This window comes from Phodopus roborovskii, unplaced genomic scaffold (assembly GCF_943737965.1).
Source record: "Phodopus roborovskii unplaced genomic scaffold, PHOROB, whole genome shotgun sequence".
In the NCBI taxonomy this organism is placed as follows: Eukaryota; Metazoa; Chordata; class Mammalia; order Rodentia; family Cricetidae; genus Phodopus; species Phodopus roborovskii.
The window spans coordinates 66,549,058-66,563,852 of NW_026126418.1; the positions used below are offsets into that span (position 1 = coordinate 66,549,058).

General features: G+C 46.1%; 1 protein-coding gene across 1 annotated transcript; it reads right to left on the minus strand.

The window, feature by feature from the left end:
• Nucleotides 1-469: 469 nt before the first annotated feature.
• LOC127221914 (odorant-binding protein 2a) lies at nt 470-14,622 on the minus strand. Its single transcript, XM_051183862.1, has 6 exons — nt 14,478-14,622; nt 13,839-13,972; nt 13,571-13,641; nt 1,492-1,602; nt 713-909; nt 470-565 (listed from the first exon to the last, which is right to left on the minus strand). Exons 1-6 carry the CDS (start codon nt 14,565-14,567, stop codon nt 470-472), a joined length of 699 nt encoding a protein of 232 aa, XP_051039819.1. The 5' UTR covers nt 14,568-14,622.
• Nucleotides 14,623-14,795: the final 173 nt, after the last annotated feature.

Consider the following 14,795-nt stretch of genomic DNA (forward strand, 5'->3'; position numbering starts at 1 on the left):
AGACCAGGCTGGCCTCGAACTCACAGAGATCCACCTGCCTCTGCCTCCCAAGTGCTGGGATTAAAGGCATGTTCCACCACCACCCAGCGGGACAGAGATCTTATCCCTCAAGTTTCTGTATGATGCCTACTAGAAGCTGGGACCCTCTGAAGCAATCCCTGCAAAATTCCTATGAGTAGCCAGGTCTCGGCCTTCTTGGAGAGAATGGAAAGGACAGGGCAAGGCAGAGACTGGGTCTAGGAAAGGTCATGACAGTTAGGAAGGACCACCCCCCTAGTGGCCACACTGTCCATGTGGATGGGATGAGGCCCCTACCAATTCTGAGCACAGCATTCTAGGCTTTTCCACATTCCTACAAGTGGGGGCGGGGAGGGGAGACTCACCCTATTTACTTTCTGGAACACACTTATCTGTAGAAACCAAAAGAAGCCCAGGAGTGAGAAGGGTCCTGTAAGAGGACCAGACCCCATCACCCCTGCAGCTCAGACCCTCCACAGCCAAGACCTGAAGCAGGGCCTGGCCAGCCTGTGAGAGGTGAGGGGACCTTGAAGGTACAGTACCGAAACTGGGGTTAGAAGGAGAGCGGGGTAGACAGTGAAGCAGACGCACAGGAGATTTGGAGGGACACAGGGACAGAGAGTCTTCTTCATAGCACTGAGTTATGGATGACACTGAGGACATGATGGAGACAGCACACAGTCACAGGGCATACAGACAGAAGCATACAGACAGACCTGGTTTGGGGACAGTGACACTCAGAGGTGGCATAGGGGACACAGGGAGAGACATGGGCAGCCCTGCTCTCACCACTCAGCTCTGGGACCAAGATGTTTTCCTCTTTGAGTCCCTTGTGCCGTACGAATTTCTTAAATTCTTCCATAGCCTCTGGGTTTTCCTCGGGGTTTCTCCCTGTGGGGAGGTGGGGAGGCGTGAGGGTGGGCTCAGCTCTGCAGAGAGTCAATGATACTGGCCAACATCTGGGCTGTCGGCCTGGAGCAGCCAGGATAAGAGGGAATAGAACAGTGGCCAAGGAGCTCTGGGGTGGGGCCTCCCAGACACCGAGTGATTTGGGGGGGGGGGACTCTTCCTGAACCTTACCAGGCTTTTGAGGTCATTCCCCAGACCAGTAAGAGCCTTGGATCTCAGACGCAGGGGGATGTCCCCTGACTTTGGAGGATACTACATACACATAATGGCCTCTTTCATGCTAGTCACCTTCATGTCAACAGGTACTTACTGAGATCCTTAGAGATGGCATTTGCCAATTGCAGGGGTGGGGACCTCTCCTGAGTGCCGAGGCCTCCAGAGGTTACCTAAGCCAGGTTCCTCTCGGATGACCACTTTCTATTTCGGATCCCATATACTGCTTGGTCTGCACCCTGGGCTCAGCGCTAAGGCTATCCAGCCCTCAGTGCTAGGCATGGCTGCTGCCTTTCTCATAGTTACCGGAAGCAGAGACTAGGGACAGGACAGATCTCTGTGGTTCCTCACCCATGAGTTTTCCTATGCTGAAATATTTCCCATGGTGCCAGCCGTCAGAGTAGAAGATGTAACAGTCCTTCACGGGAAGCTCCTCAATGTACACGGTCTTCCTGCCATTACCTTCAGGTGAACAGAGAAGTAACACTTAGCATCTCGTTCATGGAATAACTATTAGAGATTGTGTGAAAGAATACTCTGGAACACTTTTGGGGGTGCCCTGGAGACTCAGCTAGTCCAGCACTGGCCTTGCTGTGGTTCCCCATATCTAAGCATGATCTATTTCTTAGACACCGCTGAGCCCAGCTGGGAAATCCTGAGAGCATAAGGGATGAACTTTGTCCCAAGCCTGAACAACCCCCTCCCCACTGTCCCCTACCCCCGCCTGCTTCCTATTTCTTCGCATGGTTCCCATGGGTCATAAACTGAGCTGTTGAGGAACAAGAACCAGTCAGTACCTGGGGTGGACCAACTCAAGCCTCTAATGTCTGGTACACGGAAAGTGAATGGATGCCCTGTCCTGGAAGCTGTATGCCCAGGAACTATCTATCCACTGCAGGAAACCCTGGGCTACAAGGGACTCATAGGCAGTGTATGTGCCACGCTTGTCACTTTTCCTCATCAAGATTTTAAAGTCATGACAGTGACCCCTTCTCCTGTAAAACGTAAGACCACAGACAGCTGCTCTCAGGAGCACTGCTGGTCAGAGCTGTGCTGGTTAATTCTTGTCACCTTGACATGTTAGAGCCACCTGGGAGGAGAGAATCTCAGCTGAGACTTGCCTCCATCAGACTGGCTTTGGGGCATGTGTACGTGGCATTTTCTTGATTAGGTTTTGATATGGGAGGGCCTACCCCACTGCGGGCAGTGCCACTTTTGGGCAGGTGGTCCTGGATAAAGAAAGCAGGCTGAGTAAGTCATGGGGAGCAAGTCAGTAGGTAGTGCTCTTCCAGGGTTCATGCCCTCGTCATTGATGGACTGTGACAGGGACATGGAAGCCAATGTCACCAAGTTGCCCTTGGCCACAGTGTTTGGTGTTTGTCGCAGCCATAAGAGTAAACTCAGATTCCTGATGCATCTATCATGGTCAGATGACACACCCAAATCCTATGTCCAACCCCAATAACTCTTGGGCATTACCTAGGACCCTGTCTCTTCAAAGGCACAGGATTTCTATCACCCATACCAAAATAATGGATAGAACAGAAAGGCAACTTCAGAGATTTGTGGTGGGGGACACTCACCAGAATGTGATTTTGGTCTCTAAGTCCTCTCCTTCCAGAGCTGTCACCTACATTGGGAAGACCTTCATTGTACATAATGGCCTTTGTGTACCAGGCTCCTGAGAACTTTACCAGAAAGGGTCTTGAGCCCACCCCAACCAGTCCCGATTCTCCCCCAAGGTCCAGCACACTGCCTTGATCCCTGAAGAGACATTCCAAAGCACAAGCTGCAGCCCCTGCAGTAGTGACCATATAGTTCCACAATCTGGCCCAACAGAGAGACTGTAGTACTTAGGTTCACTGACCCAGCATAGGCAAAGGGTGTCTGTCCCCTAAAGATCCAAACCATGGCAACTTGAACCTGGTAGAAGGCACTTCCTCTATAAGTGACTCCTAGCCTATGAGTCATTCTGGTTCTTAGTGTCAATTCAACAAGGACTTGTGACCTAACTCTGCTCTTTGCTCTAGTCCTGTGCCCCTTGAAGACCCCTGTGTTTTGGTAAAACAGCAGAGTATCTGACTTGAGTGCTTCAGACATGCGTGTGTGGCAGAGGAGAAGGTGGAACTCAGCCTTTAAAGACATTTCCTGAACCAAGATTCATATCCATCAGCAGATGAACCAGAGTTCATGTCTTTCTCTTACCACCACCTACTGTCCTTCACTAGTTCATATCTGTCATCCAATGGGGGCATCCTGGGCCTTCAGGACAGCCACCAGCCCCAGAAGCAAAGTCAGTCGCTGGGCTCTCACACAAGGCAGGTCACCTGGAGAATGTCTGCTCTGGCGCCTCACAGGGTGCCCTTTATATCCCCCATGGCCAGGGATGTGTGCCCACTTGGCACTGGCCACGTCCCTCCTGTCCTTCTATCATGGCCAAATCTACATCCATCATGGAGGTGGAAGGTTGTTGTTGTTGGGATCTGATGAATATCAGCTCAATGTCACCTACAAATGAAGAAAAACACACAATGCCCTGCAATGTCTGTGTCACCAAGAGTTGTGCTCACAAAGGACCCTGCGGAAGGCGAGTGACTCAGGTGCAGCGAGATTGGGCAGGAAGAGAGAGCCAGGGTATTCTTCCCATCCCTGCCCTCCATCTGCCATGGCTTCCCTGAGCTACATCCCCTGAGACCTGGCTTCTGACCTCCTGCTGCTCAGAACAGGGCTGGGCTTCACCCCCAGAGAATGTTAGCTAGCTCCCAGATGGTTTGGGCCCTGCCTGGACGGAGCCCTCTTCATTGTCCTATCCCTGCATGGAATCCCCACCTGGACCTTCCTGTAAGTGGGGACACAAACTCCTGACTCTAGTCAGCTTAAACATCATCAGGGTAGACCCCATGCCACACTAGGCGCACCATGACCCTGACCCCCTTCATTCTGCACTGAGGCCAGCTGTGCCCTCTGAAGACCACTTCTTACTCTCAGATGTCTTGGTCCTTTTTCTCTGACTGACCAGTGCCCATTTACTCAACCACCAGTTACCATACAATTTCCATAGTTCACAATTTTAAGTTGGCTGCATGAACATTTCCAGCCACACAGACCCTGAAGGGATCTGTAAAGAGGGCTTCGGCTCCGTGTCCCCAGGGGGATTCATCTCCAACTAAGGGACTTAACTTTCTGCTGTTCTTGTCATCTGAGGACCTGCTGAGAGGGCATTTTCAGAGCCAGGGCTGCCCTGGTACAACTGAGGTCCATGTGTGTTCATTTCTTGCCATCTTGTGCCCTGAGGTGCGATGATGAACCAGCATCCATCACTGCCTGTCCTGAACCCACCCCTGTGCTGCTGCTGAACTTGGTTCCTCTGGAGTCCACAGCTTTCTCCTCATTAGCTCTGAGCACTACAGGCTCTCAGCATGGCCAGATCTCTTTCCCCTTGGGTAAATTATGCAAGAGGCACTATGACTTCATGTGACAGCCTGTGTTCTGAGTCCATGATGTCTGTCTGCCCTGGCTGCCCTGTCTTCAGGCCTTGGCCCAGCTTCCTTCCCAGTAGGAACTCTGCCTTTCACCCCCTACTCTACAGTTCCTGAACTTGGCCACCTGCCCTGAGACCCAGAAGGTCAGCTCTGGAGAAGGGTTCAGTTCCTGTGTGGGTGTCCACACTTCAAGGCTCTGGAGATGGGTGCTGGTCCCACAATGGCATCTTTGTGCCTGCCTGGACCAAAGGTGGACAGGCTCAAGTATCCACAAACAATCTTAATGAGCACTCTCTGACAAGCCCTTGATTGTGCCGAGGATCTGCCGTGGTCCGGGTCACCAGCTCACTACAGAAGGTGTTGAGCAGGAGGCCTGACATTTTGGGTGTGAGTGGGCAGGGCCAGTGCCCTTTTGGACCAGAGACTAGGAAGCTGGCTAGTATTTCCATGTCTTGGGAGAAGCTTCTCTGTACTTGTCAGCTTGTCCTTCATTAGCATGCATGAGTCATTCCTCTCAGCACCTTACCACACAGGCACGTGTGTCTCAAACCATGAACAGGAGGAAAACAATATGCACATGTGATTGACAGAGCCAGGGACAAGTCATTCTGCTGGAGGTCAACGGAGCTCTCTGGGTTCTTCCCATCACCCACTGCTCTTGTCTGTGTCTTAGCAGGTAAATTGTCTCTAGGTCTCTAATTATGTGCCTTGGTATAACCAAATTAAGATGGCAGCATATAGCTGTCAAATGGACTCTATTTGAAACCTGAAGTGTCAGTTGCAGGGGTGGGTTGTAGCTGAAAGTGCTGATGTCCGACCCTTACTGTCCCCTGCAACTGTAGTTGACATTTCTTAACACCCTGAGAGATTAGCAGCCCTGAAGAGTAGGTGTTAGGTTGATAACCACAGTCATGGATGGTCTGAAGCCTCCCGCACAGGTCAGGGTGTTGAAGGCTTAGTCCCAGCTGGAGGCTCTATGTGGGGAGGCTCTGCTGACCAAGGCCTGGGCTGGTAGAAATTAGGATGCACATGTGGATTGTTTAGATTCAGAGCTTGATTGTTTTCTGGTTATTTTAATTTCTACAGGAATTTTAATACAGAGAGAAGATAATATCTTAGATGTATTTTTAAAAATCACACACACAGAGTCAAAAAAAAAAAAAAAAAAAAAAAAAAAAAAAAACCAAAGACCTATGTAGAAAAGGTTTCTAAACTGCTTCTAAAAGGAAAATTGAGACTTTGTCAATGGGCAGGAATAGACCCAGCAGAAATTGCAGCACCTTTTACTAATGCTGAAATTCCTTCTTTATGGGAAGAAAATAAACCTTGGCAAAGAGCTTGCAGTAAAATTTTGGGAGCAATTAACAACAAATATTATTTCAAAATTTATACAATTAATATATACATTTTAAACTTCATCAAGTTTTCTGTACATGATTTTGTGTTTAAGTCTCTATCAGGTATCTAGGAATTAAGTTTTTTGTGCTTTGGATGCCCATAACAAATTATGATCATCTAAACTCTTAGATATCTGCTGCATATGATGTTTTCTGCAGTGAACCATGACCATGCATAACAGCAATCTTTGAAGTCTCCAAAAGGGCACTGAATCCCCCAGAGACCTGGGGGCAGACCAAGCCATCGAGCATCTACTGCCATTGGAGTCTTGGACCAGCACCCACCAGGAGAGGAGAGGAGAGGAGAGGAGAGGAGAGAGTCTTGGATTGGCACCCACCAGGAGAGGGAGAAGCCCCACCTGCACCCACTGGAAAAAGAGATGGGAAGATGACAGTATAAGAACAAATTCAAAAACAGAAAGACGAATATAACACCTCCAGAGTCTAGGGATTTTATACTAGCAAGACATGAGCATCCCAACACAGATGAAGCAGACCTTAAAAACAACTTTATAAATGATGATGATAGAGGACCTCAAGAGGAAATGAGAAAATCCCTAAAGAAATGGAAGAAAAAACAAACAAAAAAATGAAAGAAATGGAGGAAAAGACAAACCAAAGAATACAAGAAATAAACAAATCTCTTAAAGAAACCAAGGAAATCCAAGGGGGGGGGGAACCCAAACAATAAAACAGGTGAAAGAAAAAATTCAAATAGTTCAAGACTTGACAATTTAAATAGAGTCAATAAAGAAAACACAAACAGAGAATTCTGGAAGTAGAAAATCTGGGTAAGTAATCAGGAACTACAGGTGCAAGCATAACCAACAGAATACAAGAGATCGAAGAGAGAATAGATTCGTTGACCAAAGAAAGTCTTAAGTCCAACAATTCCTTAACATAAACTATCAGGAAATATGGGACACCATGAAAAGACTAAATCTAAGAATGATAGGTATAGAAGAAGGTGAAGAAACCTCCTCAAAGGTGCAGAAAGTATATTCAACAAAATCATAGAAGAAAACTTTCCTAACCTAAAGAAGAACATATCTATGAAAGTACAAGAAGCTTACAGTCCACCAAATAGACTGAACAAAAAACGAAAGTCCCCTCACCACATAATAATCAAAACACCAAACACACAGAATAAAGAAATAATATTAAGAGCAGCAAATGAAAAAGACCAAGTAACATATAAAGGCAGACCTATCAGAATTACACCCGACTTCTCCATGGAAACTCCAAAAGCCAGAAGGTCATGGACAGATATTCTACAAATGCTAAGAGACCACAGATGCCAGCCCAAGCAAATCTTTCAGTCATTATAGATGGAGAAAATAAGATATTCTATGACAAAACCAGACTTAAACAATACATATTCACAAATCCAGTCCTACAGAAAGTACTGGAAGGAAAACTCCAACCCAAGGAAGTTAACTACACGCACAGACACAGACAATAGATAATCCCACATTACTAAAAACAAAAAGAGAGAGAGGAAGAGAGAGAGAGAGAAACCCACACACAATACCACCACCAACTGAATGACAAACTGACTCAGGACAATTTCAAGATGGCTATCTGAGATGGTCCAGCTTCACAGACTGTTCTAGCTATGACTTGGAATAAGCCCTGCATTTTGCCATTACACAGAGACTGTGTGACAAATGATACAGCTAGCTCTCCCAGCACTTGATAATTATCTCAATTTTTTCAGGGTCCCCTAATGATGCTGTCACCACAAGACAGCAGGAAGTAATTTTAAGAACATGATGCCTACATTCCCAAGATGTGGTGCAGGGAGTTTTGGTCATTCAATGGGTTATAGATATGTGTCATTGTTTAGAGGGGTTGGTTACAAGTTGCTATTGGTAATGGTAAGGAAAAAAGTCAAAGAAAGGAGATTAGATTCAGGGATCTTGTTCTGATAAGAAATAAGGAGGATATAGCTATGATGGGATAGAAGGGTAGAGTATTGAATCTACTTTTAAACCAAAAAATTAAGTACTCAGCCCGGTGTTGGTGGCACACACCTTTAGTTCAAGCACTCAGGAGGCAGATCACAAAGCAAGTTCCAGGACAGCTTCAAAACCATACAGAGAAACCCTCTCTCAAAATAAATAAATAAATAAATATAAAGTACTAGTCTTAAATATTTTACATTGGTGTAGATTTTTGTATGTTGATACAAAAATGAGGTTATTTTTGTTATACAGTATATATGTTATAGAAATGATAGGATAAAAAGTAGGTTATTGATTCTACTTTTAAACCAAAAAGCAACTACTAGTTTAAAATATTTTACATCAATATGGATTTTTGTATATTGATACACATTATGGTTATTTTGGTTAGAACATACTGTACATACATTTCTAATCTTGTTCAAGGTTTTGACCTATACATCTCATTTAACAAAGTAAAGCATAATTTCTAGTACTTGAAAGTTAGTATTCCAAGCTATTTAGGAAAATATAGGAATGCACATTTGCAGAGTCACCTATTACAATCAAACTTGTCAAACAGAGATATATTTTAGGTAAACAGGTGATCTTCAAACACTTCGGAGATCTACAGAATGTGGTATTTAAGATGTTTTAATAACACAAGTTTTTTTTTTTTTGTTATGACAATGAAACATGTCTGCTCCTGGCAACACCAATCTACTTCAGAGAAGATGATGGGCATTGAAGAAATTCCATATGGAGCTTACTTTCTTTGTGGCAAAAGTTAGCCACTGGGCAAGAAACTGCCCTTTGCCTCAACTGCTGACAGTATATTGTCCAAATCAGATAAGCAGGACACAAGGGAAAGGATTGCCAAACTTTGCCAAGACAAGGTAGGATAGCCCTTCAGAATATCTTGCTTCATAGAAAATCTGTCAGACTGCAGCTGGATCCCCCAATGTTTCAGAGGAACTTTGGGTGACTGTTCAGGCAGCCAGCTCTTTCGGTCATTTCCCACATTGTTTTTTGGAAGTTGCTTGCCTGCACTTCCTGCTTACTCAGGTAATATTATTTCCTTCTCAGGTCTTTGATGGAGGTGAAGACTAGATAGTTATAGTTACAGTTTTTTCTTGTTAAGTAATTCAGAAAAGAAACTCACTAAAGAGCTGTAGAGTGTATAAAGCTGAGCTACATCAAAAGATAGGTTTGGGTTTGTAATACAAGTTAGGATAGAAAGTGAATTAGGTACAACACCTTGAACTAAACAAGAGAGGATAGATAATGGAGTATTTTCCCTGAATTTGTCAAATGCTAATGGACTAGACTTTGTTAGTGTATTGCCTTTATACATTTGTATATAGTTATTGTAGTTATTATATATAGTTTTTCTATGTTGGTTAAAACCTTCACTTTTTACTTAGACCAAAAGGTGGAAGGAATGCTGTGTGATATTTTGTTTCTGTTCTGACAAATAAAGCTCACCTGGAGATCAGAGACTGGAGCTAGGCACTAGTTAACCATAGAGGTCTGGGGATCTGTACAGACAGACAGGAAGTGATAAGGCAGGACAGAGACAGAATCTTGGCTTTTTGGTTGAAGAATTCAGAGAGGTAAGAAGTCTCTGGTAGCTGCTGCTTTACTTCTCTGATCTTTCAGCTTTTACCCAGATATCTAACTCCTGATTTTTTATTGATAAGACTAATTAGGATCACCTTTCAGTTTCTCACTGACAGCAGGAAGCGTTTCTACTCATTCTAGCAAAATAAGGCTCAAGCCAAAATTAGTAAGAAAAGATAATCAAGGTCACTACATTTTAATAACAGGAACAATTCACCAAGAAGATTCAATAAGAGGTTGGAGAGATGGCTCATTGGTTAAGAGCACTGGCTGCTCTTGTAGAACAGTCTGGTTGGGTTCCCAGACCCATATGATGGTTTGTGATCATCTGTAACTCTAGCTCTGGGGATCCAATGCTCTCTTCTGGCCTCCATGGGCACAATACATACATACAGGCAGGCAAACACTCATATATGTAAAATAAAAACTTTAAAAAGAAGATGCAAATATTTGTGTACCACCAAATTTCATAAAATAAGCACAGAGCTGTGGTGATGTATTGTTTATGAGCTAATAAAGCCTCTGAAAATCAGAATGAAAAGTCAACCAACTAGCGTTAGCCATAGAAGATGGGCAGTGGTTGTACACACCTTTAATCCCAGGATTCAGGAGACAGAGGCAGATGGATCTCTGTGAGTCAAAGACCACCTGGGCTATATAAGAGTGAATCAGTAACAGAACTCAAAACTTTAATACCAACACTAGAGAGGTATATAAGGAAGAAGAAAAGGGTCTTCTGTGAGATTTAGTTTCCAGTCACAGGGAAGACAGGATCTCATTTTAATCTTGGTAGAAGTAAGAGCAATGGGTTTGATTCTATGCTTTTCTGATTTTTAGCTTGAACCTCAATATCTCTCAGGATTTTCATTATTCATGCTACACAGAGGGACTGATAGACCTAGATGCAATAAAGATGAGTGACTTCATTAGTTCATGTGAAACAAGCCATGTAAGCCAATGGCTGATTAGTTGGGCCTTGAGAATGTCACTACAAGATGGATGTGATGGCTATTGCTTGCCCACTCAACTACCAAATCCAAGCTGCAGAATACACCTGTGAGGGATTATTAACAATTGAATTATTTCAAGTGGGAAGATCTAGCCTAAATCCAGAGATATTTTGATGTAGGATAATTCCCTTTAAAACTGGGTCACACATTCTGGTGGCAGCCTATATAAAGGATATGGAAAAAGGGAGTGCTTGCTTTTTGCCTTCTTGCCCTTGCCAGCAACTTAATTTCTTTACTGATATTAGAACCTTCCTTTCAGCATTCTGGCATATATTGAAGACTACTTGAGACATCCAGCCTCATGGACTAAACAACTACTAGATTCTTGAATTTTCCATCAGGAAACAGTCATTGGTGAAAGAGTTGGTCCTGTATCTATATAGATTCATTCTGTTATGTCTGATTCTCTAGCTTAAACATAGTCCATACTCTTTGGGAAATGGCTTTTGCTGAGCCCAAAATCTTCCCCAACATCCACAAGACTCTACTCTGTCAGATCTTTTAGTGAGCCAATGTAAAGCCCTTTATAAACAGACTAAGCCAGAATGATGCTGAAATGCTTTATTAGGAGTCAACTGGTATTGGGGATGGGTGGAGTGAAATCTAACAGTGAAGGTAGGGAAAGTGGTCCAGAGCAGGAGAGGTCCAGGATGCCCCAGAACTGTGAACTGGGCTGGTGTTAGGGCAGAATCAGCAAGTGCATCCATGATTGGCTGCAGTACCAAAGAAAGCACAGGTGAGTGGTAGGGGCTTGTCAGAGGTCTTGTATCCTAATGCATATGTGCAGTCATTGCTCCGCAGCCACAACCACAGCCAAGAGAGTAATCCTGTCTCTTATACCCATGACCTGTCAAGTGTCTCTGGGTATGAGACATAGGGAGATATAACCATGCATAGAGCAAAGTCCAGGGATTATTCCAGGAATCGCTTCTCCAGTCCCATTTCTGCTCAAGTGGATGAGATAAGGAGCAAAGCACATGGACCTTCCACCTCCACAACCCAGGACTCCAGGCTTTTCCATGGTCCTCCCAGAAGGCCACTTACCCTAGCTACTCTCAGGGATGCACTGATCTGTAGAAACCAAGGAAAGACCAGCGGTGAGAAGGAGTTCCGGATAAGGACCCCATCAAACCTACAGCTCAGACCTTTCCAAGCCAAGACTTGGACCTGGGCTCTGGTGCCCTAATGAGGGGGCAGTGGGGTTTGTGGGGAGCCAACAACATGTGAGTAACAGTGACACACAACCACACACAGGGCATGCAGAGGCATAAAGGGGCGTCCAGAGATGGGATAGACAATGCAGACAAATAAGAACAGAGACAGAGAGCTCTCAGGAAGACTTAGAGGAGAAACAGGGTGGGGCGGGGGAAGGACATGGGCAGTCTCTCCTCTCTCACCTCTCTGCTCAGGCACGATGATGTTTTCCTGTCGGAATCCCTTGAGCTGTACGAATTTCTTAAATTCTTCCATGGCCTCTGGGTTCTCCCCAGGGTCTCTCCCTGTGGGCAGATGGTAAGCTGAGCAGGGCAGTAGTGATGCAGAGCTCTGCAGGGGACCAGTGACCAAGGACAAGAGCACTGACCAGCGCTGGGCCTGAAAACCCAGAGCAGTCAGCATAAGAGGGAAGAGGGCAGTGGATACAGAGCTCTGGGATGGGGGCTGCCAGGGGCCTGGTGATCCCGAGGACCCTTTGTGAACATTAAGAGGCTTTCAGGGTCACTCCCCTAACCAGTGATAGCCCTGGATCTCAGAGTGGGATACTGGAATGTATTTGATCCCCATAAGCTTGTAGGGAGTGGCACGATTATGAAATGGGTGTGGTCTTTCTGGAGGAAATGTGTCTCATGGGGGTGGGCTTTGTGGTCTCATATATGTTCAAACCACACCCAGTGTTGCAAGCCACTTGCTGCTGCTTGCAAGTCAGGAGGAAGGACTTCCAGCTACTTGTCCTGCACCATGTGTACCTGCACACTGCCATACCCACCACGATGACAATGGACTGAACCTCTGAACTGTGAGCCACCCAGTTAAAAGTCTCCCTTTGTAAGAGTTGCCTTGGTCATGGTGTCTCTTCACAACAATGGAAAACCTAACTAAGACACAGACGCAGGGGGCTGACCCCTGACTTTGGAAGATCCTACGTATACATCAAGGCCCTTATGGAGTTAGTTACCTTCATATTGACTGGCAGTTATCTGAGACCCCTAGAAATGGCATTTGCCAGTTCCATAGGTGGGAATCCCTCCTGAAGGCTCAGACCTCCAAGGTCACACGAGCCAGGTTTCTCACAGCTCACCCACTTTCCACTTTGGATCTTACATCCCGCCTGAGTAGCACCTTGAGTGTTCCAAGTTCCCTTCTAATAGCCCTCCTTACGACTATAAGAAGCAGAGGCCATGATTAGGGCTGTGGTTCCTCACCCACGAGTTTCCCCTTGCGATGTGACATCCCTTGGAGCCGGCCTTCACAGTAGAAGATGTAGTGGTCCTTCACAGGCAGTTCCTGAATATATAACACCATCTTTCCCTTGACTTTACATGAACAGAGAAATGTCTCTTAGCATTTCACTTCTTGAAAAACCTTTGGAGGTTTTTCAAAGGAATGCTCTCAAACAATTGTGGTCATCCAGGAGACCCAGCCAGTGTAGCTCTAGTCTTTCTGTGATCTCCACAATCAGACAAAGGCCATCTCCCACAACATTGTCAGGCCCTGCTGAGGGGCCAGAGGAGGTGAGGGCTGAGGTTGGCCCAAGGCCTGAGCACTTCCCTGTCCTTCTTTCCTGTACTTAGCATTGGGTTCAGAGCTAAGATGGAGGGGTGGGACAGAACACATCAGTCAGTACCTGGGATGGACTAACCAATGACCTCTATGTGTAGTACATGGAATGTGAGTGGATGAGCATACTGGGAGCTGAACAAGGCAGGAACCCTCTATGCAGGAACTTACTCCTGCAAAACCCTGGCCCACGGGGGACTCACAGGTAGTGTATTTGCCAGGCTCATCAGTTTTGTGCATCACAATTTTCTTCTTGTGACACTGATTCGTCTTCCTGTAAAAGAGGAGCCATGCTCAGCTCACCAGGTGAATCAACACCAGGTGACCCCAAAGTTTCACATCAGCCAGGCCCAAGATTTAGAGTACTGTCCTGCACCATGTCTCCCTCAAAGGCAGGGGCATTCTAACACCCACACCAAAATAAGAATGGAGAACAGAAAGACAACTGCAGAGACTTGGTGAGGTACTCACCAGAATGTTATCTCCACCTCCAAGTCCCCTCCTTCCAGAGCTGTCACCATCATCGGGAACACTTTCTTGGGGCCCTTCCTGTCTGTGTGGTTCTTATCACATACCATGGCCTTTATGTACCATGTCCCAGAAAGCTGCAGAACACAGAGCCCTGAGCATACACCAGCCTGACTCTTATTCTCCCCAGACTCCAAATCTGATCCTGCAGCCTTAACAGATATTCCAGGGCCCGGGCTGTGGTTCTGAAGAGGGCTCACACATCCCCACACATGCCCACTGTAGAGAGAGTCCAATACTTGGGCTCTGGCCCAGTGAAGGCAGAGGCTGTCTGCCTTCTAAGTACACATTCTTAGAGGTCAGGAATTCAGCACTGGATAAGGCCTCAGTGCTGAAGATCCCACCCAATGAAGCCTTCTGGAACCCTGTGTTTCATCAACAAAGACCGATGGCCAAAACTCACTGCCCTACTCCAGGCCCGGAGAGCCTCTCCCTGCTGGTAAACAGTGGAGAGTCCCTGATCTCACCATCTTATGCTGTGGTGCAAGGATGGCCTTCGGTCTTCAAGGACACAGCTTGCACAAGTCTACCATCACTGACCAGGGTTGAGCCTTCCTCCTACCTCCACCCTTTCCTCCTCACCTCCTCCTGGTAATCAGATAAAACTTCCTGGGCCTTCAGCACAGCCACCAGCCCCAGCAGCAAGAAGGTCAGGAGCAGGCTCTTCATCATCAGTCGCTGGGCTCTCACACAAGGCAGGTCACCTGGAGAATGTCTGCTCTGGCGCCTCACAGGGTGCCCTTTATATCCCCCATGGCCAGGGATGTGTGCCCACTTGGCACTGGCCACGTCCCTCCTGTCCTTCTATCATGGCCAAATCTACATCCATCATGGAGGTGGAAGGTTGTTGTTGTTGGGATCTGATGAATATCAGCTCAATGTCACCTACAAATGAAGAAA